The 24555-nt window shown below is 41.5% G+C and overlaps 4 protein-coding genes and 1 pseudogene across 6 annotated transcripts; 2 read left to right on the forward strand and 3 right to left on the reverse strand.

The window, feature by feature from the left end:
• On the forward strand, positions 1-4502 carry LOC144070723 (uncharacterized). Of its 2 annotated transcripts, XM_077595159.1 has the most exons (3): positions 1-229; positions 2277-2462; positions 2583-4502. In XM_077595159.1, the coding sequence occupies exons 1-3, from the start codon at positions 103-105 to the stop codon at positions 3587-3589; spliced, it is 1320 nt and encodes a 439-aa protein (XP_077451285.1). In that variant the 5' UTR covers positions 1-102; the 3' UTR covers positions 3590-4502. The 2 variants fall into 2 exon arrangements, with proteins under 2 accessions (XP_077451285.1, XP_077451284.1); XM_077595158.1 differs by having other exon boundaries at positions 2277-4502.
• Positions 3659-13682, reverse strand: adgrg3 (adhesion G protein-coupled receptor G3). The gene is made up of 12 exons (XM_077626104.1): positions 12502-13682; positions 11091-11151; positions 9949-10024; positions 8601-8732; positions 7499-7648; positions 7369-7417; positions 7204-7295; positions 6298-6416; positions 5954-6228; positions 4873-4975; positions 4178-4485; positions 3659-4109 (listed from the first exon to the last, which is right to left on the reverse strand). Exons 1-12 carry the CDS (start codon positions 12545-12547, stop codon positions 4000-4002), a joined length of 1521 nt encoding a protein of 506 aa, XP_077482230.1. The 5' UTR covers positions 12548-13682; the 3' UTR covers positions 3659-3999.
• Positions 12234-23806, forward strand: LOC144070742 (uncharacterized; annotated as a pseudogene). The gene is made up of 4 exons (XR_013299444.1): positions 12234-17386; positions 18908-18987; positions 19571-20545; positions 22907-23806. The product of XR_013299444.1 is annotated as an uncharacterized LOC144070742 (transcript).
• Positions 13757-15505, reverse strand: LOC144070733 (uncharacterized). Its single transcript, XM_077595176.1, has 2 exons — positions 15206-15505; positions 13757-14660 (listed from the first exon to the last, which is right to left on the reverse strand). Exons 1-2 carry the CDS (start codon positions 15396-15398, stop codon positions 13975-13977), a joined length of 879 nt encoding a protein of 292 aa, XP_077451302.1. The 5' UTR covers positions 15399-15505; the 3' UTR covers positions 13757-13974.
• LOC144070734 (uncharacterized) lies at positions 16372-18329 on the reverse strand. The gene is made up of 2 exons (XM_077595177.1): positions 17918-18329; positions 16372-17344 (listed from the first exon to the last, which is right to left on the reverse strand). Exons 1-2 carry the CDS (start codon positions 18105-18107, stop codon positions 16740-16742), a joined length of 795 nt encoding a protein of 264 aa, XP_077451303.1. The 5' UTR covers positions 18108-18329; the 3' UTR covers positions 16372-16739.
• Positions 23807-24555: the final 749 nt, after the last annotated feature.

The raw sequence follows: 24555 nt of genomic DNA on the forward strand, positions 1-24555 counted from the left end.
TGAAACGGTCACTTCCTGGTTTTCGGTAGCTTATTAGCAAAAAGACACTTTCGGTGTTCCACCTGCCGCAATCGTTCGCAATCCGACGCCAAAAGTTTGGAAATGTGTTCGAGAACGACAGCGAAATTGAGTTTGGAAAAAGAACTTTATGGAGGAAAAGAGAAATTAAGAGCTCGACTGCGGGAGACGGTTTGCAACAAGAAGCTTCTGGTTGTGCTAAATAGAGTCGGTTAGTGCACTTTTTGAATTTTTAGTTTTGTCACAGTGGCTAGAACACGTCTAGTGTTCGGTGTAAACATGATTTGACGTCTAAAGTAACTATAGTTTAGGACTGTGGAGAACTCTCCATCGCCAGGGTAAAAAAAAAGCCTCAAAGGTCAGTTTTATGAGGGTTACGTGATACAAGTCAACAGTCAAGTGTTTTTTTTCATTGCTCAAAACATGTAACTCAACAATTTGACGTTAAATAGCACGAATTAAAATAATTTACTTTAATTAACAGGAATATTTTAGCAATCCTTTTAGAAGGCTATTTTTAATATAAATGTATTAAACAAGAGTAAAGGTAGTATAAAGACAACCACGGCAAACGTAAAATTTCAAGCGATAATTTTTCCCAGAAAAATAGCTAAGTTATCAGCCAAATCATTTACTCGTAGTCAATCACGGGTGTCAAAACAATTCCACAAATGTAGATGCACAATTTCATTCCAATTGAAACGGTATTGAATTGAATGCCTTTAACCCTAACAAATACGTTAAGAGTTAACACAGCTCAAAAGATCATCAGCTGCCTTTTTAATTTTTTTTACATTATTTTTTTCTAAAAAATGAATACTTTTTAAAAAAAAACGTAATATTGGAAATAAGAGCATCGTACACACCTGTCCAAACTTAAATTTTGTCTATCTGCTTTCTCCAAATAAACAATACAAAATAAACAATCACAACGAGGGTACGTATCATTTAGGATGACTAATTTATGTGTGCACTTTATGGTGAAGTTTTAAATCTCAATCAAAAAATGATAATAAAGGCCCAGGTGTTGTGCATGAACCCATTTAGAGAGCATGACGCGGAAGGGCGGTGAGGCGTTCAAGACCATGGGAAATTTAGGCTCCCTAGCCCACTGCCCGTTAATCTATCAAAAAAATAAACAATAACAACTCGAGACTCTTTCAAAGGTTTTTGTAAGGGTTTTTATTTCTTTTTATTATACATTTGCTTGCAATGAAGTATAATCTTGGCCTTGCTATATGCAAACATGATTATTATCATACTAGCTTGCAGTGAAGTATAAACTTTGTTTCTTGGTTAGTCTGTCTTGCTGCAGGGGCGCTCCTAGAGGCCTCCTGACGTGTCGGTCTTCATTTGTTTTGATTATTGTGGAGGTGTTCTGATACAAATGTACTCGGCCAAAAGTCCAACTGGCAGAGATAAACACTCAAACGCCTCACTTGCCTAATCACCCTTCCCTTTAGAGTTAAGATGTCTGTGTCAATGTAATAAAGTGACAGGAAAGTAGTGTAAGGTCAGAACGGAGTTGGGGAACTGTCCTCAAACGGTCCTTCCACGTAAGTTTACCAAATATTTCGTCACAAAACTCCTCCCCCACTGCAAGATTTTGTACAAAAGATTACAACGCATTAACAAAGGCTGGCTCTATAGGTGACTGTGTAATTCCCTTCAAAAAGAGTGCTTTCAGCCAACACACCTTCTCTCTTCATGGCTGGAACTCAATAGCAATTAGCATACGTCAACTCCCGTCTCTGAACCTCTTGGCCAATCATCTTAAAGCCTGGCTGTTAGACGAACAATATTGCCATCACGACGCTCTCTAAAATTGTGTCATCGTTTATCTTCAACATACACAAGATGGAAATCAGCCCTCGGCTACAAGCTTACATATTTACATATGTTCAATAACAGGAATATACATATTTTCATTAATAGGTGCTGTCCCTTATTAAATAAATCAAACTCGAACTCAAACTCATGTTTTTGGGAATGTCTAATGGCCAAGCTGACAGATTCCTAACCAGGGTGTATTTGAGTTGAGTTCAGTTCTTATTGGCATTAGATGACATTTTTAAATGCATTCATTTTCTGTAGCGCCGAGGATTGAACCCTCTGAGTTGGACATGCGAACCACTCGTTTGCTGTGAGCTGAAATGTGTTTCTGACAAAATAATACAATCATTTAAAAATAGAAAAAGTCTCCTTTTTTAAAAAATAGTCATTTCGGCTTCATCAATAACTTGTCTCGTCTCTCGCAGACGACAGGGACGCGGATCTTTCTGAGCCGGAGGAGCGCCCATGCATCAACAAAAACAAAGAAGAAGAGTTGCTTCACATTAAAGTGGAAGAGGTCCACATCAAAGAGGAAGACGTCCTCCACATTAAAGAGGAAGAGCAGAAGCATTTCACCGAAGAAGAGTTGCCTCACATTAAAGTGGAAGACGTCCTCCACATTAAAGAGGAAGTCGTCATCCACATTAAAGAGGAAGACGTCCTCCACATTAAAGAGGAAGAGCAGAAGCATTTCACCGAAGAAGAGTTGCTTCACATTAAAGTGGAAGACATCCACATTAAAGAGGAAGACGTCCTCCACATTAAAGAGGAAGTCGTCATCCACATTAAAGAGGAAGACGTCCTCCACATTAAAGAGGAAGAGCAGAAGCATTTCACCGAGCTTCGGCACCCTGACGCCGAGGAGCAACGACAACGTATCAAAAAGGAGGAGAATGAGGCTCCATACGTTAAGGAGGAAGAGGAGGACGTCACCCATCTTACTGGTGTCCTTTTGAACAGCGAAGATCAAGGTCCAGATGAGGCCAGCGAGGGGGTGGAACCTCCAAGCGCCAGCTCAGCAGAAGCTGGCGGAGGAGACCACCGTGGCGCTTCATCGGTAGACGGCGTCTCGGCTCAGTTCTCAGACCCTCACCACGACACGCCGCCCTCCAAAGTCCTTGAGACGGGTCGCAAGGACAGCAAATGTTTTAAATGCGCTCATTGCGACAAGACCTTTACTACAAAGTGGGGTTTGAAAAAGCACGTGACATCGCACACTGGAGAAAAACCTTTCGGCTGTTCAATTTGCGCTAGAAGTTTTGCTTGCCTGGATAGATTAAAGAATCACTCAAGAACACACACTGGAGAAAAACCTTTTCACTGCTCCTTTTGTGGGAAAATGTTTGCTCACAGAGGGTATTTAAATTGTCATCTCAAAACACACACTGGGGAAAAACCTTTCTCCTGCTCAGTTTGCGGTCGGAGATTCTCTCTAAAGGGAAACTTAAAGAGCCACACAATAACGCATAGCGAGGAGAAACCTTTCCCCTGCTCACATTGTGGCAAGAGCTTCTTGAGTCGGGCGTATTTGAATACGCACACGAGAATGCACACTGGAGAAAAACCTTTCTCCTGCTCAGTTTGCGGTCGGGGATTCTCTCTAAAGGGAAATTTAAAGACCCACACAAGAACGCATAGTGAGACGAAACCTTTCTCCTGCTCACATTGTGGCAAGTGCTTCTCAAGTCGGGCGTATATGAAAACGCACATGAGAATGCACACTGGAGAAAAACCTTAACACTGTTAGGTTTGCTCTCAACGATTCAACTCACAAGGAATGTTTAAAAATTCACTCGAGAACGCACACTGGAATTTATTGGTTATGATCTGCAATAAAAATGGATCATTATTGTGTACGGCACTGAATGGAGTTCTTACTTTCGATACAAGGCCAAACAAACATAAAAATGCAAACTGTTTGTAGATATCTTTACACAACCGAGATGCGCCGATAAAGACAGAGCGAAGTAAAAAATACATTAAAAAAACACAAATCAGTAGTCGGATAAGCGCACAATGCGCGCTTTTCCAAGCAAACAACGCACGATGGAATTTGAACTCGTCGGCTCCCTTTGACGCCAGCAGACGCCCAAGCCAGAATTGAAATAAATTGGACATTCATCACCGTCAGTGGCAACCCATTGGGCATCAACTGTTGAAGGTCATCATTCTCTGAGTGGACGCGTCTTTCGAGGACGACGAGGCGTCCGATCGAAACTTGCACAGCAACGCCAACGACCACAGGAACACGAAGACGCCTTTGGAAAGAGAGCGGGACGATCAAACGTCGGCCGCCGGGCGAAAAAAAGGGCGACGGTGTGGGAACCTTGCAACGAGTTGAGCGCCGTGAAGACGTAAACGGCCGCCGTGGAGACGTAGGTGGCGTTCAGCAGGCCGAAGGGCAAGCCCAGCACGCAGCTGAGGCCCACCACGGTCACGCAGTCCTTCCACAAGCGCTTGGCCTTTTCCCGGGCGCTTTTGGCCCCGCCCCCGGTGCCCATTCCCCGGAGCCTCCACAGCTTGAAGACCACCAGGCCCAGCATGCAGGAGTTGAAGAGCACCACCAGGCTCGGGAAAGCCACCGTGGTGGCGTAGAAGACCGCTAAGCTGCCGGTGGAATTGCTCATCCAACACCTGTGGGGTATAAAAAGGTATACAGTCTTCCCTCGATTATCACGACTTCACTCATTGCGATTTTTTTCTGCTATTAATTATTATCTGTTAACGTTCATAAAAATGTTAAAATCCACGCTGAAACTAGTAAGCGGAAGCCACTCCTGCTACTAGGACTCAGCACTGAAGAAAAGAAAAAATAAAGGTACCGTATTTTCACGACTATAAGGCGCACTGCATTATAAGGCGCACCCTCAATGAATGACACATTTTAATTTTTTTTCCATATATAAAACACACTGGATTATATAAGACGCCCTGTCTATTTTGGAGAAAATGTAAGACTTTTAAGTGCGCCTTATAGTCGTGAAAATACGGTATTTATAGTAGGAGTGGGGCTTTACTTACAGCTGCATGGTGGAACTGCTGTTGTGGGGATTCCGAAGTTTTCGCGTGTATTTGCCGTAAACTCCGGATGCGCCGCAAACTAGAGCAATCAGCGTGGGCACGCCTGGAGGGGAGAAAAATATATATATATATATTTTAAAATTGATTAATTTTCATTGGACAAAATGTACATCAATCGTAGGTGGAATACTTCAAAACAGGACGAGAAAATGCAATTCCTGGTAAGAAATGGCGTGGGGGTGTTTTGGGGGATTTTTGGTTACTTGCTATTCATTTGAGGGCATTTTTGGGTCACTCATTGAACTCATTAGACGTCCTTAACAAGGTGTCCAATCCATTTAACAGGGAGGGCTGGAAAAACTAAAAATGTTATCTGTGGTATTTCAATTGCTAGATTTTGTTTTTAATCGTTTTGGCAGTTTTTATTCATCATTTTATTTTGCTTTTTGGGGGATTTGTTTTCACAGTTTTTTTTTCATCTATCTTTCACTGTATTTTTTGTTTTTAATTTGACTTAAGCATTTGTGCTTTGCACCTTTATTCAATTCTCACTTTTCTTTTTCAGGACATTGTCTCTTAATATCTAGTCATTTTGTCCAAGTGGAAACAAATATTAAATAAATGAATCAATATTTGCCACCAATCTTGTAGACCGGGGCTGTCAAACCAATTCCACCAGTACAAGCCAGCCAGTTTAACCCTTTAACGACCACCAGGACACCAGTGGCCTCCTTTATATTTTGTTATAAATGCTATATCATTTATCAGTCATCAAAAATGCATAAAATCTGAAGAAAAAAAACATTTGAACACTATTTTTTTTTGTCCCTTTCAGAAAAAAAATGTGGTTAACCAATGAATTTCCTGCGGAAACAAGCTGCATCTGACTGCAATCAAGTGATTACACTCGAGATTGACAAAATGGCGTCCTGGTCTTTGGTCGGAAGTCAAACTTGGTTCTTCCTAGAATCTTTCTGACACCGTCATTGTAGACGTTTGCGGCAACAACAACAACAACAACAAAAAACGCATCGACGAGAGTGACGAGCAATCCCGTCCCCCGCCAAGAGATGGCGCTCACCCCAACCCAGCACGCTCAGCTTGAGCAGATATCTCCTGACGTAGATGTTGAAGACGCGCACCAGCAGGAGGTAGAGATGGAAGCCCTCCAACGCCGACCAACACACCACGGCCAGCAGGGACCAATGGAGGAAGAGGCCCAGGATCCCGCAGGATGGATCCGACACCCCCGAGACCTCGGCTCGCCAGCGGCTCAGAAGAAAACAGGAGTGCAGGCACAGTAGCGCCGCCGCCAGGTGCGCGTGAAGGCCCACGGCTCGGTCGGGCTGGCGCTTGCTAGAAGAGGAGGAAGAGGTCAAAGGTCACGTCAGCGAGTGTCCCCCCCCAAGAGAGGAAGAAGCCCACCTCAGACACCAGAAGACCATCAAGCCCAGGACGCTGAAGACGGCCGAAAGTGCCGAGCCCACCGACGTGATCCAACTCAGGTGGAAGGCGTCTTCTGGACTCAGCGACAGAACGGGATTCTGGGAAAGGTTCGAATTCAGCGCCGTCCGTACATTTCATAGATTTTTGACTAGTTTCCTAAATGTTTGTGTATGCATGTTTTTTTTTAAAGAAATGAACATGCTGTGAAGTGCAAACGCTAAAGTAATTTTTTTTAAAAAGCCAAAAATGTGGAAAATCAGGCGTGTACACCTAAAGCAAGGGTGTTAGACTCGGGTTGGTTCGTGGGCCACTTTAACGTCAACTCGATTTTATGTGGGCCGGACCATTTTAGATATAATATTTAGATTTTTTTTTTAGAACTGGATTAAAAGCCCTGAATATTCCGTTTTTTATACATCTAAAATAATGTTTATTTTAGCTTTTTTTAAATATATTTGTAGATTTTACAAAATGATTTTTGAACTAAAAACACAGAAAAAATGGATTAAAAAAATTACAATTATTGATTTCAAAGGGGGAAAATCAGGAAATTTAATATACATCTATACTCTTCATTTTAATTTGATCCTAAAACAGAAAGTCGGCACTCATGATTTACTTTCTCGGGCCGCACAATGATGCGGCGGGCCAGATTTGGCCCCCGGGCCGCCACTTTGACACCTGTAACCTAAACTGTAACAATATATTTTAGTTAAAATATTTTTTAATGATCATGATTTCGACTTTCCCCTTAATTTAACAAAATAAAAATGGAATGACCACAGCCTTCCCTTCCAGTCAAAATGGATTGGACGCCTAAATGTTCAAAAATAGTTTTTTTTTTCGTCATATGTTCTTATATCTTCCAAAAATTATTATTTTTACCACAAGTACAGCAAAGAAGCTCAAATGGTTGCACCGGCAAACAAATTTGCTGTCACTTTTGCTGGTGTTACACCCGTACATGCTCCAAAACCCTAAAAAAAGTCAATAACAAGATTTTAATTATTATTATTATTATTTTTTTTTTTTAAAGACCCGGCGGCCCACCGTTTCCTTTGTCATCGTCCTCCCAGAAGACGCAAGTCCCTTCGATGTCCTGCAACGTTAGCAAAAAAAAAATTACAGGTAAGGAACAGCAGCCGAGACCCCGCCCCCTTTTTGTGGATATTTTTTTCACCTTCTCGCTGTATCTGAAGGTCAAGGTGACGGGTTCCGGAAGGTTCCGCAGCGGGCCTGAAGTGGCGTACACCACCAGGACTTTTCCGCCCAAGACTGTGCCCGTCGGACCGCTTGGACCGAATGTTCGTCCTCGACTTCTTTTGGTTGGCTGTGGAAGAGAGTCAAAGCGAAAATGGATTGGATGACCTTTGCCCCTCGGTAAGTCATCGCCCGCCAAGGAAGTCGAATACGTTTTGACCGCGAGCGACAAACAAACATTAAGAGTACCGTATTTACTCGCATATAAGCCGCCCCCTTAAATTTGCCCCCCCGATTCACCTCCATATTCATGCTTTTAATAGGGAGTACAAATGTGTTGCTTTGAAGGGAAAATATCATAAGGAAGTTAGTATTTCATCCAGTAATGATTGTTTTCTTGCTGCAAAACAGAAAATAACCAACAAATAGTAAATGTTCATCTGTCGACATCTACTGGTGAAAAAGAGTATAGCAGGTCTTAACATATAAAGTAGGGCAAGGGTGTCAGACTCGCGTTGGTTTAACGTCAACTCGATTTCACGTGGGCCGGACGGACCATTTTAGATATAATATTTAGATTTTTTTTAATAAATTGATTAAAATAACTGGATTAAAAGCCCTGAATATTCCGTTTTTTATAGATCTAAAACAATGTTTATTTGAGCTTTTTTATATATATGTTCTTAGATTTTACAAAATGATTTTTGAACTAAAAACACAAAAAAATGGATTAAAAAAAATGACAATTGTTGGTTTAAAAGGGGGGAAAATCAGGAAATTTAACATACATATATACTCTTCATTTTAATTTGATCCTAAAACAGAAAGTCGCCACTCATGATTGACTTTCCCGGGCCACACAAAATGATGCGGCGGGCCAAATTTGGCCCCCGGGCCGCCACTTTGACACATGTGAAGTAGCGGAAAAACGTCTCGAGGTTGACAGGTATGGAATCAGGGCTCGCTTTTGGGAGTCGATAAAAAAAAGTGCAAAAAAAAATGTCGTTAGGACATCCCTAGTTTTGCGTGTTTGTTGGACAGCGGTTAAAAAGATTGGAGGAAAAAAGGAGTGATGGGCTCACCTTGAAATAAGCGCTGTCCAGCCCGGTGATCAGCACCGAGGAGGTCCCGTTCTCGGACCCTCTGCTTCTCCGGAAGGCCGACTGTGGGATGTGGACGCTGTGTTCAAGATCAAAAGGTGGACTGTGTTCACCCTGATATTCAGAAAACAATGAGGACAAAGATGTTGTTTTGATCTAAAATGGACCATTTGCCACAGTGCCTTGCAACCGAGCACATATGCTAATGAGGGCTAGCGCTAGCCGTTAGCTCTGAGTTGAATGAATTGCGTCCACTATTAGTGTAGAAAGATGGCTAAAAGCTTAAAACACAAGATTGTATTTGAGGTTTTTTTTTTTGGTGGACTTACGGTATCACATACCTGTCAACCTGGGCCAATTCCTCCCCGTATGAATGATTGGAATTCCCCGTATTAAGCAATAGAAAACCGTACAAATGCAAAGCGGCCCATATTTTCTCACATAGGGTGCACGTAAAAGTGTTATGGTCGCGCCGCGTTGTCGTGACGCGACCGTGAATGTATTTGGACCCAAGCGCTATGACTCATAGCTGCTTAAATAACGAAACAGGAAATGATTTAATCATTTCCTGTTTGGTGTGAAAGGGGAATGCGTGTGCGCATATCATGCTTAAAGCATGACAATATTAGCAGTTGACGATGACCTTTTCGTCTGCTACCAGTGACCGAGACGATCCAGATTAGAGCCGAAATGCGTAAAACGAGATCTTACAAAAAACGTACTTAAAAAAAATCCCGTACAAAAGTTGTTATACGGCGTACACAATTTGAAATGATCAAAAAACGTATAAAATACGGGAAAAACGTATAAGTTGACAGGTATGGTATCATGATTATAGTCAGGTGGGACGTACGTATATTCATTTATTCATTTTCAGAACCACTCTATCCTCACAAAACAAAGGTCGCGGGGGGTGCTGGAGCCTATCCCAGCTGACTTCGGGCATCAGGCGGGGGAGGGAACGCACCCTGGCCGTCCAATTGCAGGGCACAGGAAGACAAGCAACCAATCACTCGTAGCTAGCAACTAGTTAGCATACAATTATCCTAGCATGCATGTTTTGGGGATGTGGGAGGAAACCGGAGTACCCGGAGAAATCCCAAGAAAGCCTGGGGAGAGCATGCAATTTCCACAACAGTGAGGGCTGACACGGGATCACACCCTTGACCCCAGAAGCGTCGGGCCGACCCGCTATACACTCATCCACCGAGTCGCGAACCGACATAATTTTGATTTTTCTTAAATTTTGTGAAATCTGGGTACTGCGACTTATATGAATTTTTCCAAATTAGTCAGAAAAATGTGTGTGTGTGTGTGTGTGTGTCTTTACCTCTTGGGACGCGTCCACGATCCGGATTTCCGGTCGCCGACTTGAGGCGCACGACAGGATCTTTTTTTCGTAACACCTGCGAGTACAACGTTATTTCCATTTTTTTTTAATGTCGAATATGATCCCCCAAAAAGAGGAATCTGGTCTTGGAGTGGATTTGCCATTTTCTTCAAATGTACCAAAAATACGACTTTCACTTCCTCGTTTGCGACGTCTGCAACTTGCGTCAAAGAGTGACTCGTTAAGGGACAAAGTTGTTGACTCATTGTCGGAAATTGACCCGCTATGGACGTTCGTGGCCGCCATTGACGGCGTTAGATGTCCAATCATTTGCAGCCTTTCTGGCGGTTGAAATGAATTGGACGTCAATCCACGTCAATGGCTGCCAATGAGTTCAAGGACAACAATAATTGATGATGAAATTCATTTAGCACTATTTTTACAGTTGATTTAAAGCCTCTTAAGAGTACAAATTCTCTTTATTAATTAAATTAAATTAAATTAATAAATGCAAAAATACTGTATATTAAATTAGAACAAAAATACACAGCTAAGAATATGAAAACTAACATTAAAAAAATACTGAAAATTAAAATAAATAGGAAATAAAATTAAAAATATTTACAATTTTTTCGAATTTCAATAAGGATTTTTAAAATAAATACAAATAAGATATATATTAATGGGGCCTTTCTTCTTATTGTAATTTTTTTAATTTATATTTATCATTCTTTTTGCAAATAAGGATTTTTTCATTCATTTTCAGAACCGCTTATTAACCAATCACATTCACACAAGCTAAGGGCAATTTAGCGTACAATTAGCTTAGCATATTTTGGGGGAAAGGCGTGAGAGGAAACCGGAGTACCTGGAGAAAACCCACACAAGCCCTGGGAGAACATGCAAACTCCACACAGCTAGGACCCACCCGGGATCGAACCCTCGACCCCAGAACTGCGAGCCCAACCCCCAAATTTTCCCCGTTGATTATAAAAAAATCTATCTAGTATATGCAATAAAATATCAAAATATTGACCTGGAATGAAATATGAAAAATGTATGCGTACAATATTAATTTAATTTGACAGAATGTGGTTAGTTTTTTTAACTAAAAATGTGACAAAATCCAAAAATGGCACTACCTGGTCCAGGAGCGTTCTGCTTGGCAAACATCAACAACGTCTTTGCAGGCTATCGGGAAAGCTAAATAAAGTCAAAACAAAAAAAAATACTATATCATCATATTTTTGGACTTATGCAAACAATTGGTCGCCGGGGAGAAAACATGAAAATGAGCAGATCAAATTTGACCAGTCAAAATTGTAATGTAAAAAAAGCATACAAAAATTTAAAAAAAACTTTAGGTGTCACTTTAGACGGGAACTAGGTCACAAATTTGAGACTCCTCCCCTTTTATAAATGTACAAGCGACAACTCTTTTTAAAAATGATTACATTTATTTCAATTATTATTGAATTGAATGCTTTTTTTGTCATTATACAACTATTAAGAGATTTAAAGCTTTCACCAGCAAGTGCACAATTAACAACAACAAACAAACACACAAATAAATCATCAATAAGTCATAAATAATAAATATATAAGTAGTCAGCATAATTAGTCAACACATAAATAAGTAGGGACGTGCACAAACAACAACCACAAACAAATGAACAGAAATAATCAATACAAAAAATAAATATATATTCAATAATTAAGGAATAAATAAGTAGTCAACATAAACAGACGTGCACAAATAACAACAAACATAAAAAAATAATCAAGAAAAATAATAATAAATAAATATTCAATAAATATGTAGTCTACATAATTGGTCAACACATAAATAAGTAGGGACATGCACAAATAAAAACAAACAAACATAAATAATTTTTAAAAATTCAATAAATAAGTAATAAATAAGTAGTCAACACATAAGCAGGGACGTGCACAAATAACAACAACAAACAGACAAACAAACGAAGATAAATAATCAATAAATATAATAAAGATACATTAAATAATTTAGGAATAAATAAGTAGTCAAACATAAGTAGGGACATGCACAAATAACAACAACAAACAAACAAACTGATAAAAAAAAAATTTCATCAATAAATAAGTAGTCAATACATAAGTAGGGACATGCACAAATAACAACAACAACAAACAGACAAACAAACAAGATAAATAATCAATAAAAATAATAAATAAATATGCAATAAATAAGTCATAAATAAATAAGTAGTCAACACAAAACTAGTGGCGTGGACAAATAACAACAACAAACAGACAAACAAACGAAGATAAATAGTCAATAAATATAATAAATAAAACACAAAATAATCAAGAAATAATAATAAATTATTCATAAGTAATAAATAAGTAGTCAACATAAAAAGTAAGTAGTCAACATAAAAATAAGTAGTCAACATGAATAAGTGGATTGAATAAATAAGTAGGTACTACAATTAAAGTCTTCTCAGAGTACACGTGTAAATTCAAAGATTAAAATATGGAGTTTCATTTTTTTGCCCGATAACGTGAACTCACCGGGAGCGGCGTGCATACACAAAAGCCAGAGGAGGATCGGTCGCATGGTGGAAGCCCGAGCGGTCGGCGACCGGTCCCGATGTGATAGTCGTCGACTAAAATTGAAACGAAAACAGCAGACAGGAAGTCAAGCCAGTGCGTCGTTCTTTCTTTTTTATTTTTTAATTATTTTATCTGAGCGAGAGGAAAAGGTGTGATGTCATCACAACAACTCACCACCACAACACGGTGGTTTGAGTGCCTCTCAAATTGGGGCTTTCCGGCTCAATGTCCCATATTTGTCGGCTGGGGTCTTTCTTCTAAAAAAATCAAGGAAATTCCTTTGAGCAGAGTGAAAAAAAAAAACTGGAGTGATGTCAGCCCGCGTGCAAAAAAAAAAGAGGAAGTTTCCAAACGCGAGGCGTTGCTGGTTTGACTCGGAAAAAACCACAGAGGCGGCGCCGCTTTGCTCGCTCGGCGAAACTTGGCCGACATCCGCTTTGCGCGGGCAACCAGTCTGCTCGGCGAAAGGTCAAATAAGACCAAAAAAGATATACATAGATCCATAGGAAAGACCCTTTTTTCATCGTGATGATCCTTTTGTGCCAATTAGATTAGTTAAACTTTAATGTAATTGGCAAAAAAATGATAGGAAAAATTGAAAACCTGAATACAATCATCAAACAATCAGAGAACATTTTTGCCTTTTTTTGAATGTATAAAGATGTAAGATTAGAGCCAAAGGCTGATTTCCATCTTTATTCCCTTGTGGAGGTTGATGTTAAAAACGCAAGATAAAATAAGATAATAAATAAAGGTTAAAAAAAATAATGAAAATGAATTTAAAAAAAAAAACAGATTTGAACTCGGTGGATTGAGTGGTTAGTACGTCGGCTTCACATCTCTGGGGTACTGGGTTCAAATCCAGGTTGGTCCACCTGTGTGGAGTTTGCATGTTCTCCCCCGGCCTGCGTGGGTTTCCTCCGGGTACTCCGATTTCCTCCCAAATTCCAAAAAAACATGCATGGTAGGATGATTGGACACTAAATTGCCCCTAGGTATGACTGTGATTGGTTGTTTGTCTCCTCGTGCCCTGCGATTGGCTGGCCACCCATTCAGGGTGTCCCCCGCCTGCGGCTGGGATTGGCTCCAGCACCCCCCACGACCCTAATAAGGATAAAGTGGTGCATAAAATGAAAAAAATGGATATTCAAATTTGAATTTGAACTAAAAATAACGCTACTCCATGATACTTCTTCAAATGTCTGACCTAAAATCACATCTTGATCCATTTTTATTGAAAATATCATTATTTGAATGCCTATGTTTGGAGCTTTAAACCCATTGCATTTGTACAGTGACAATAAAGACATTCAATTCAATTTATTTCAAGTTAATTGAAATAATACATCAATGCAAAACAATGAAAAATTGGGGATCGTTTTTTTTTAATCACGCAACCCCAATTGCCGTGGTGTCCAAGTTTCTCAAAATTCAAACGGCGCCGTCCCTCTCGCCGGCGCACTTGTGCTTCTTAATCTTGTACTTGTACGAAAACCTCTGATCGCAAAGGTTGCAGCGGAAAGGTTTCTCGCCGGTGTGCGTCCGGGTGTGCGTGATCAAGCACTCGCTCCGGGAGAATCTTTTCCCGCATAACAAGCAGGCGAAAGGTTTCTCCCCGGTGTGCGTGCGGAAGTGCGACGTCAGGTGCGCCTTCTGCGTGAAGCGTTTCCCGCAAACGGAGCAGGCGAAAGGTTTTTCTCCCGTGTGGATGATCATGTGTCTTTTCAAATTCATCTTGACGCCGAATATTTTGTCGCACAGGCAACACTTCCAGCGTTTATCGCCCTTGGCGCGCTCCTCGTCGCCGCTGTCGGCCGAGTTCGCCGTCACGTCGTCGGTGTCGGAGAGCGGGGCGAAGTAGCTTTCCGTTCCGGACCCCCCGGGAGGGTTTTCTTCGTTGGGTTGTTTCCCGGAGCTTCCGCTCGGAGGCGGGGTCCTTAGTTTCTCCTCGCTCGGACGGCGGTCCGCTTCGTTCTTGACGGCGACGACGGTCACGGGCAAATCGGCGATGCGGTCCTCCTGCTCTTCCTCCTTGATGTGGGGGGGTTCCGCTTCTTGTCGCTCCACGTTAGCGTTCCATTCTTGCTCCTCAGGAGAAACGTCGTCTTGACTGAAATCTGTGAGACAGAAGATCACAACATTTCAGGACGTTTGTTGTCTTTTATTCCAGCGCTAATCAAGTGGACTCATGCTTTGATTTTTTGGTAGAAAATATGTCGGATGCCTAGGGATATCCTGATGAAATATCTTTTTAGTTCATATTAAAATAGTCGTAAATAAGTGGTAAAAAAACGTAATCCTTAAGAACATGTCATTAAAAATATCATTCAATCAAAAAAAAAAACTTCCAAAAATGAATGCTGTGTATTTGGCTCGAGCAATTCTATTTTTTTTATTTTCTCTTCAGCGACAGACAGCCAATCCATTTCAACTTTTGATCGCTGCCAACCCTCCCAGTTCAAATGGCTGGGTCGTCTTTTGCCAATGAATAGGTGTTTTCAAAACTCAATTTCCCTCTTTTACCAACTACCACAACACGTACTCTGACCTGATCTCGCAGGAATTGGCTTACGTTAATGATAACTTTAGAATAGATGCCCACTGTCCCAAAAGGGGCTCCACATACTGGGAACAAAGCACAAAAAGACACTTTTGAAGCGACCTGTTTGCTGCAAAGTAGCCTGAGACACAGAAAGCGAGTCCAGCAAATGACGTAGTCTCTCGTTTTCCTCTTTCGCCCGACAAAGTTGGTCCTCGTAGTCCGTTACGGTTCGTTCGAACACTTCGATTATTTCTTCGACGGCTACGTTCAACCGCTGGTTTAGGAACGCTCTCAACGTGTGGACTTTACACATTTTTTGCCGGATAAAGTGGACGCTCGTCCTCGCTAAACGCTGCTCACGAAGGCGTCGCTTTGTTTGCGGTCGCTTCTTTGTGACGTCACTGACGCGACATTTTCCAGGCGCTACCGATTTCTTAGGAATTTAAGTTGGTTACGTTGCTATCATAAAATTATCCACCTACCGTTAGAAGAAGAAACTAATTAGTTTGGCGTGTTTCGGGAAGATAAAAATTGACCATTTGTTTTTAAATCTTGTCTTGCTTTTAGTATTTTTTTGTTTATTCTTTCGTCTTCTGTTGCATTACTTTGTTTAGTAGTCATGCTCCATTTGAGACATGTTTATCTTTTACAATACTTGAGTGTCTTGTTTTGTTTGTGTAATTGTTCAATTTAAAATTCACGCCCATTTTATGATTGATTGGGAAGCGCTGTGTTGAACCTACAGCAGTTTAAAAAAAATATTATATATTTTTTAATAATCCGTCCAAAAGTATTTGGGGTCGAGGGGTGATTACGTCATTGTCCTACGACGCCGCCCTGCTTCATATTTGGTGACCCTTGAAAAAGAACAAGTCTCATTGGTGGACTGAACTTGAAAAAAGAAATTGTTCGCGTGAACCCGCTAGTTTATGGTTATTTGTTACCAATTCCACCTCAAAGTGTTAAATATTTGTTTCGACACACTTGAAACGTGTGTGTCAGACAGGACGTTCAGTTGAGCCGATTTATCTGCTGCCCCCAGGTGGCCAAATTGGGCAGCAGCACAATGTGCAATGACTTGAATGAGTGAAAGGGGTGACTACAATAATATGTTTTATAAAAAACCCTTTGAGATATTTTTTCATTGGACAGTCATCTTTATTTGGGGTATTTTATTGTTGTTGTTGTTGTTGTTGTTTTTAATCATCCTTATTCTAATCAAAATAAATTAATCCTTATGAACCCCCCCAAAAAAGTTGGATTGTTTTAAAACGCCAACCGAAGTGTTGACTTAAGTATTTCTGTCCACTTTATTCAGTATTTTTATTACAACACACCTCTTTTAGCACAGAAAGCTATCATTAAATCTTACAGAAATAAAACATGCACATGAAATTCTTTCAATGTAAAGAAAAATGATTTGAAATTCTTGCAGTAAATTTCAGTCTAAACGTGGCAAGACATTCTAAGTATATAACAAACATTGACAATAATGTAATATTCCAAAGGGAGAAATCCAAGACAGTGAATGGAGGCTCATTTTCCTAAGCAAAAAAATACAAATCATAACTGACGGCCAGAGACGTCCGATGCGTTTTGAACTGGGAGGCTCGGCAAGGGTCAAAGGTCATCCGCGATACGAGCAGGAATGCGTTTATTCTCCCGAGTATATTTGAGAATAATTCCCCATCGGCGAGTAGTCGGCAAAAGCTTTCCCGCGCACGCGCCGAGAAAACGGCTTGTTCTCGGCGTGCGTCCTGGCGTGCGCCGTCAACTGCGTCCTGCGGTAGAATCGCTTGCCGCAATTGGGGCAGATGAAGTTTTTCTCTCCAGTGTGCGTTTTCAAGTGCGTGGTCAAGTGCGCCTTCTGGGAGAATCTTTTCGCGCAAACGGAGCACCGGAAGGGTTTTTCTCCCGTGTGGATGACCATGTGCCTTTTTAAGTTGCTCTTGTGGGGAAAACTTTTGGGACACTGAGAACATTTCCAGGAGTCCACGTCGTCGCACTCCGATTGGCGCTCGTCGTCGCCTTCCGTCGTCGCGGGTTGAAACGAGCTACAGCTGGGAAGCTCCTCCTCTGCCTTCTCCTCGCTCGGGTATTGGTCGTCGTCTTCTTCGCGCTTCGGGACGAAAGGAATTAAAGGCAAGTCCATACTTTGGAGTTCCTCTTCCTCTTTTATGCGAGGAGGAGGCGGTTTCTCCCGTTCCTCCTCGGAAGTCCACTCTTGCTGCTCTAGATGGAGACTTCCTTCGCTGGCGTCTGTGGGAAAACGGGGAAATTACGGGTGGTAGATCGCATGAGGTAAAGCAACATTGGATCCAGCCTGTTAGTCTGAACGTTGTCCCATTTAGTAATAATTCTCACATGGAAATAAGTATTTATCTATTTGGAAAAGGCATATCTGGCTCTTTCCCGGCAATTTATGCGTGCATTGAGAGCCTCGCCGAACGCAACGCTCCGTATTGACGTTTGCTCGTAAAGTCATACGTTAATCTTGGACACTTCAAACGTGTGGCGCAAATATGTGCTTCAATTCTGCGCCCTTTAGTGGCGATGGGGCGGGAACTGTTTCACCACAGTGTTTAAATTTGTACGCTGCTAAATTAATGGTATTGACAATATTGGTTTTGGATATGGAATCGGATTAATTGGTTGCTGTTGAGGTTGAAACGCACTGCTTGAGGACTCCCTTTAAAATAGAAATGGAATACAATGAAGTCGTTATTTGTTGATGTGTTCATAGAAAACTGATCCTACCAAAACCTCATTGTTAAAAAGGATGAGTGTGACTAATTTGTCGCGTTTAGTGAGAGTAAATAAAATGAAGCTAACCTTTTCTTCCTGGCACAACGGGAGCCATGAAAGAGTCCAGTTGTTGACGTTGTAGCTCATTTTCAGCTTTCATACGACAAAGTTCCTCCTCGTAGTCCGATACCGTCCTCTCGAAAACTACTAAAATCTCTTCGGCGGCAGCACTTAAAATTTGATTCAGGAAGTCTCTTAGCATTTCACTTTTGCACATGTTCAATTTACAAATACGCCCGTTTACGAATTATTTTTACGATCTATGTTACTACTCACGAACGCTACTTTAAAATAACGTTCGTTGTTCAAGAGTCTACAAAAAAAATCACCGATGTGAGTTGGAATATAATTAATGTATTAAAAATAGTCGCTTGTGTGAGAGAAATACAACGGAATCGACAGAATGGAACAAGAACAAGAAATGGAGTGACGTCTTTCCGGTGAGCGAGAACCTTCTGCATTCTAGCGCACGACTGCCTCTTTTGGTGTAGTGGTGTCACTACACTGTCAAAATAGGGTACGTCGTCAAAATAAACTTTTTTCACGGTTTAGAGTCTAAATCGTCAAAAATACATACAAATAACATTAATGAATCAATTTCTCACCATTTATAACGATAGAAGTCCAACGGATTGATAAAAATGAAACGAATTCAGTAAAGTGCGTAACGAGGTCTACAACGAAGTAACCAACGTATTACGCTGAAGGGCTGCAACGAAAGTTTTGTACTTCCGTGTCACGGTAACGCCACATCCGGTCCCAGAATGTGTTACGGCGACGATGTACTCGTGAGTCTTTCCGTGCACATTTATTCCAACAGAATGCCGAAAAAGGTAGTACATTAAGCGACTTAAGAATTTAAAGCTTGATGGAACTCATTTGAGTGGACTTTGAAGCTTCTCGGGCTTCTTTAGTTTAGCATATCTTAGCATGCTAGTCTGCACGCGGTGTTCCGCAGTCGATGTCGTTAACATTTCAGCCCTGGTCAGTATTTTGAGTGGAAATGTTTGCCAAAAGTGTCAAAGAAGAGGAATACGTGGACGAAACGGAAGGAAAGGAAGTGGACGTTGTTTGCAAGAAGTCTCAACTCAACGCAGGTGGCTTCCTTTTTTACTTGTTTACCATTTCTTGTTTTGAATTCATCGATTAATGGACATTCCAAGCATTTCACCTAGGATAGCTGGAATGGAGTCATCACGTTTCACTGCCACTAACGCTAATAGACGTTCAATCCAATCTGACCGGGGGGTTAGCCACTGAGTTCAAATGAATACAAATATATCGTCCAATATTACTATATTTAAATGAATGACTGTAAAATAGCCTAGTGTTGAAGTCCCCGTGTATACATTTCCTCCTGCACCCTCACAACTGAATGCTAAACATTGCTAAGATGCTAGCTAATAAATAATATTTTAGAATTACCTTGCCCGGACGTGACTTTTTAAATTACTTAATTATGTTTTTACTGAAACACGCACTTTGTGGAGTAGCACCACTAATTTCGTTATACGTAGCTGTTGTATAATGACAATAATAATAATAATAATCGGACATAGGCTTTGTCATCATCATTTACTCGACAAAAGCCTAATTGTCATCATGCCCAGAACTGCGTATGACGAAATTGGTAAAAGGCTTTTGATTGATTGATTGATTGAAATACTGCATCTTAAACAGATACTGATCCTGAGCAGCCTGACATTAAGGAGGAGGAGGAGCCAGAGCTCCCACACATCAAAGAAGAAGAGCAGGAGGAGGAAATCAATAAGTTCCCTTTGACCAGTGTGAAGAGCGAACGAGACCAAGAAACCGGTGAGGCGAGTGAAGGGGCGGAGCCTTCGGGCTCACGTCAACACCTGTCCATAAAAGGTGAGGGAGACCAATGGGATGGATCGCCAGCAGACAGCCTCTGGGCTCCACTCTCCAACAGCGACGACGTAACGTCCTACTCTTCCGACTACGATGACGACCGCTCTCGCGAGGATACGGAGTTTTTCGCTCGCGAAAAGCGCGCCCAATCTTCCGACGCCGCCGGACCCACGGCTGGGAAATCTTTCGCTTGCTTATTCTGTGGGAAAATATTCCCCAGCAAGTCACGTTTAATAAAACACACGATGATCCACACGGGGGAAAAACCCTTCTCCTGCTCGGTTTGCGGTCAAGGATTCGCTCAGAAGGGGAATTTGAAAAAGCACACGAGGACGCACACTGGAGAAAAACCTTTTGCCTGCTCCGTTTGTGATCAAAGATTCGCGCAGAAGGAAAGTTTAACCACGCACACAAGAACGCACACGGGCGATAAACCTTTTGCTTGTCTGGTTTGCGGTCTGCGATTCGCTCTGAAGGGAAATTTAACAAGACATACAAGAACGCACACTGGGGAGAAACCTTTCGCTTGTCAAGTTTGTGGCAAACGATTCTCTAAAAATGCACATCTAACAGAACACATAAGAACACACACCGGAGAAAAACCCTTTGCCTGCTCGGTATGCGGGCAAAGATTCACACATAGGGAGACGTTAACGACCCACGCGAGAACGCACACTGGGGAAAAGCCTTTTGCATGCTCGCGTTGTGGTCAAAGATTCGCTCAGAAAGGAAATTTGACAACACACACAAGAACCCACACTGGGGAGAAACCGTTTGCCTGTCGATTTTGTGAGAAAAGATTCACTAAAAAAGCAAATTTAACAGAACATACAAGAAAACATATTGAGAGTGATTTGATTTCAAAGGCTTGGAACTCTAATTGAATTCAGGTTTCTTTTTTTGTCCAGTCAAGTTTATCTACACAGCCAAAGCTAAATGAACAAAATATTGCTGATCCTGAGGTGCCAGTCATTTCTGTGGACCATCAAGGATCATGTGCACGTTCGAGAGAAAAAAATAAAATATAAAGATAAAAAAAAACACCCCCCTTTTTATTTAGTCTACTTTGTGTCCTTATTTGCAATATGGTAGTCGATATATCGAAACCATTTCAACTGGGAATGCTGGCGTTGAGTGGTGGTATTTATAGCTCCTTCAATGTATTCACTCCGTTGACTATAATGTAATGTTTCGAGAAAGGCACTGATACAAAATGGCCGACACTTTCTACTTCCTGTTTCTTCGACGCAACATCCGGTTCTTGAAACGCTATGGCTACGTCGAACGTGGAATCTTTCCGCTTACATTTGCTTGAAAAAAGCGCTTCTACGAAGTTTTCTTCACCAAACTTTAATGAATTGGACGTTTTCCGAACTTAAACCTCTCTTTTTGATGTTCTATGGAATCGTCAGGGTTAACGTTGAAGCTTTTATGATTCACTTAGCATAGCCTAGCTTCGCTCGCTAGCCGAGCCTCGCGTTTTTACAGTCGATGTCTGTCAAAAGTGGCCCAGAATTTAATCATATTTTGGGTGAGAATGTGTACAAAAGGCGTGAAAGAAGAAGATTACGAGGAGCAAATGCACCGGATTGACGATAATGACCGACGGGGATTGGACGCCTCTTGCAAGAAGCCCCAAAACAAAGCAGGTCGCTTCACTTGAACTACTTTCACTTTTTAACTACACACCTAGCTTCAATTTATTCAAAATCCACTCGTATACGGCGCATTTATTTAACTCATTTGATTTTTTGACGGTGCTAGACGTCCAATCCATTGTAACGTTCAGTCGCCACTGACAGTCAAAATTGAATTGACATTTGGCCGCAAATCACCGTCAATGGCAAGCAATACTACGAAAAAAAGTCTACTTTACCGTTACGTGAAGCAGTGACTGGAGGTAATTTCTGTTTTTATTCATCTTAATTGTGTTAAATTAGCTAGAATTAACTCGTCATAATTGTTAAATGTATTTATAATTATTAAAAAAATACACAATAAAGATAAAACGTTAAAAAGGTAATAATAAGTGCTTGTACTTTTTAATTTTTGTATTTACCAAAACTAGTTACGTTCCCTATAAAGTTAACATCAACTCTTCAAAAGTTGACATTTAACAACAATTAGTGACATTTTTGGGTCATTTACAACAAATTTCAATATTTGCAATTGTAATTGTATGAGTTAAAAAAACAATCATTTTCATTATTACTTATTTTCACAGTTTAAAACATTACCCCTTCTTTAAATCCATTTTTTTTCAACCTTCACAGATCTTGGTCCCCAGCAGCCTGACATTAAACAAGAGGCGGAGCCAAAGAGCCCCTTTATTAAAGAAGAAGAGCAGGAGGATGAAATCTCCAACTTCCCGTTTACCTATCCAAAAAGTGAACAGGACGGTGGTCCGAGCGAGGCGAGCGGGAGGGTGGAGCCTTCCAAGTCACCTCAAAGCCCGCCGTCAAAAGGTGAGGGAGAGAAACCTTTGCCTGCTCGCTCTGCGCTCAAAGGTTCTCGAACAATTCAAGTTTGACAAAACACACTAAAATACACACCGGGGAGAAGAAAAATGACTTGCCCTGTTTTAAAACGTGGCTTAAACCATGTGTAGGAAAATATACAGATTGAAAATCATGACCTGAGACAAAACAAATCATGTGACCTTTCTCATGTCGCATCCCGCAGACGTCACCGCAGAAGACGTTGGTCCTGAGCGGCGTGAGCCCAACGTTAAAGAAGAAGAGGAAGAGGATGGATTCAGCGAGCTTCCGCCGAATGTCACCGTGAAGCGTGAAGAAGACGACGGTCCAAGCGTGGCCAGTGGAGGGCCGGAGCCTTCCAGCTCGCGGCAATACCTTCCCGTCAAAGATGAGGGAGACCGACGCGACGGCTTCTCGGCGCCACTCTCCAATAGTGACGACGCCACCTCGTACTCTTCTGACTTTGACAACGACGACGATTCCAGCGGCGATTTGGAGTTTCACCCTCGTAAAAACCGCAACGAATCTTCTTCCAAGTCGTCGTTGAGAAGGGAGCACGTGAGCGGCAAGTCTTTCGCTTGCTTATTTTGCAAGAAAATATTTCCCAGTAGGTCTCGTTTAACAAAGCACACACGAGTCCACACCGGGGAGAAACCCTTTTCCTGCTCAGTTTGCACAAAGAAATTCGCCCAGAAAGAAAATTTGAAAAAGCACACGAGAACGCACACTGGAGAAAAACCTTTCGCCTGCTCAGTTTGCGGCCAACGATTTGCCCAGAAGGAAAATTTAACGTCCCACGCGAGAACGCACACGGGCGAAAAACCTTATGCCTGCTCGTTTTGTGGCCAGAGATTTGCTCAGAAAGGAAATTTAACAACACACACAAGGACCCATACTGGGGAGAAACCTTTTGCCTGCTCAGTTTGCAGCAAAAGATTCACGAAGAAAACTCACTTGACGGATCACGCAAGGACGCATACAGGGAGAGCTTCGTTATCCTTGATTTCAAAGACATTTTAGCTCTAACTGACGTTTTCAGTTGTTAAAATGAGCCCGTTATTATATTTGTGTTCAATGACATTTGAAGCTGAACACGAGATGTTAAAAAATATTAGAAAATTATTTATACACACATTTTTTTCCCAACGTAATCTAATGGATTTTTTTCCTGGTATTGATGCAACACTAGTTATAACTAAAGTGGGTACGACCATAGCTGTGGGTATTTTTTATCCTCCTGGTATAAACCGTATTCCCCAAAATTTGCACCACTATACAAATTGTAAATGAAGTAACACCCTGACATACGAGTGTCCCAACATACGAGACAAATTTGACGTACAAGCATAAGATGTGGCCGCTAGGTGGTCCTTTTCGAGCAGCGCAATGCTAATCATAACGAGAGGGAGTGGCTTCTTTTAATGTGGATAAAGGAGTAACAATTAGCAGAATGTGCGAGGACTTGAAAGTAAAGGGGAAGCAGATAGTTCAGACTCGAAAGCTGCGTTTACAGTCATATTGGTCGGTTATAGCACAACTAGCTAACGTCCATTTTTAAGTGTTTGTATAGTAATAATAATAATAATAATAATAATCGGACATAGGCCCTGTCGTCATTATCACAACACAAAAGCCTACTTGTCATCACACGCAGAAACTGCGTGTGACGAAATTGATGGTGCTTCTCCATAAGCTACGTTTAATCGGCAAAAGACCTAATAAGTGTAAGTTACGGACTTGTAATTTGTCATTCCGCTGTTGAGGATACAGGTCGCTTACCTCTCGCTTACCTCTCACTGTCTTCCACTTACCTTTCCTCAGTCAGCTAGTAGGAGGCAGATCACCAACCAAACATCTGTTCATATACCGCAGAGGGGAATGTGTGTTATGTTAGCGCGAGTTTAGATTTCTGATGGATGTGGGGAAAAAACTGTCCTTAAGCCTATTTGTCCGTGCTTTGTGGGACCTATAGCGTCTGCCAGAGGGCAGCAGCTGGAACAGATTGTGACCAGGGTGGTAAGGGTCCCCTATGATGTTCTTGGCTCTGCTGAGGTAACGAGGGCTGGCAATGTCTTCAAGTGAGGGCAGAGAGCAGCCGACAATCCTCTGGGCAGTGTTAATCACTTTCTGCATGGCCTTTTTGTCTGCCGCCGTGCTTCCAGCGTACCACACTGTGATGCCGTACGCCAGGATGCTCTCTACAGTGGTTCTATAGAAGGTTCTCAGAAGATTGGTGCCCAAGTTGTTCTTCCATTGAAGTTAAATTTAAAGTTTATGTAGTCTCACAGAAGTGTAGCGAGTCTCGCTACTCCGCCG

This window comes from Stigmatopora argus, chromosome 2 (assembly GCF_051989625.1).
Source record: "Stigmatopora argus isolate UIUO_Sarg chromosome 2, RoL_Sarg_1.0, whole genome shotgun sequence".
In the NCBI taxonomy this organism is placed as follows: domain Eukaryota; kingdom Metazoa; phylum Chordata; class Actinopteri; order Syngnathiformes; family Syngnathidae; genus Stigmatopora; species Stigmatopora argus.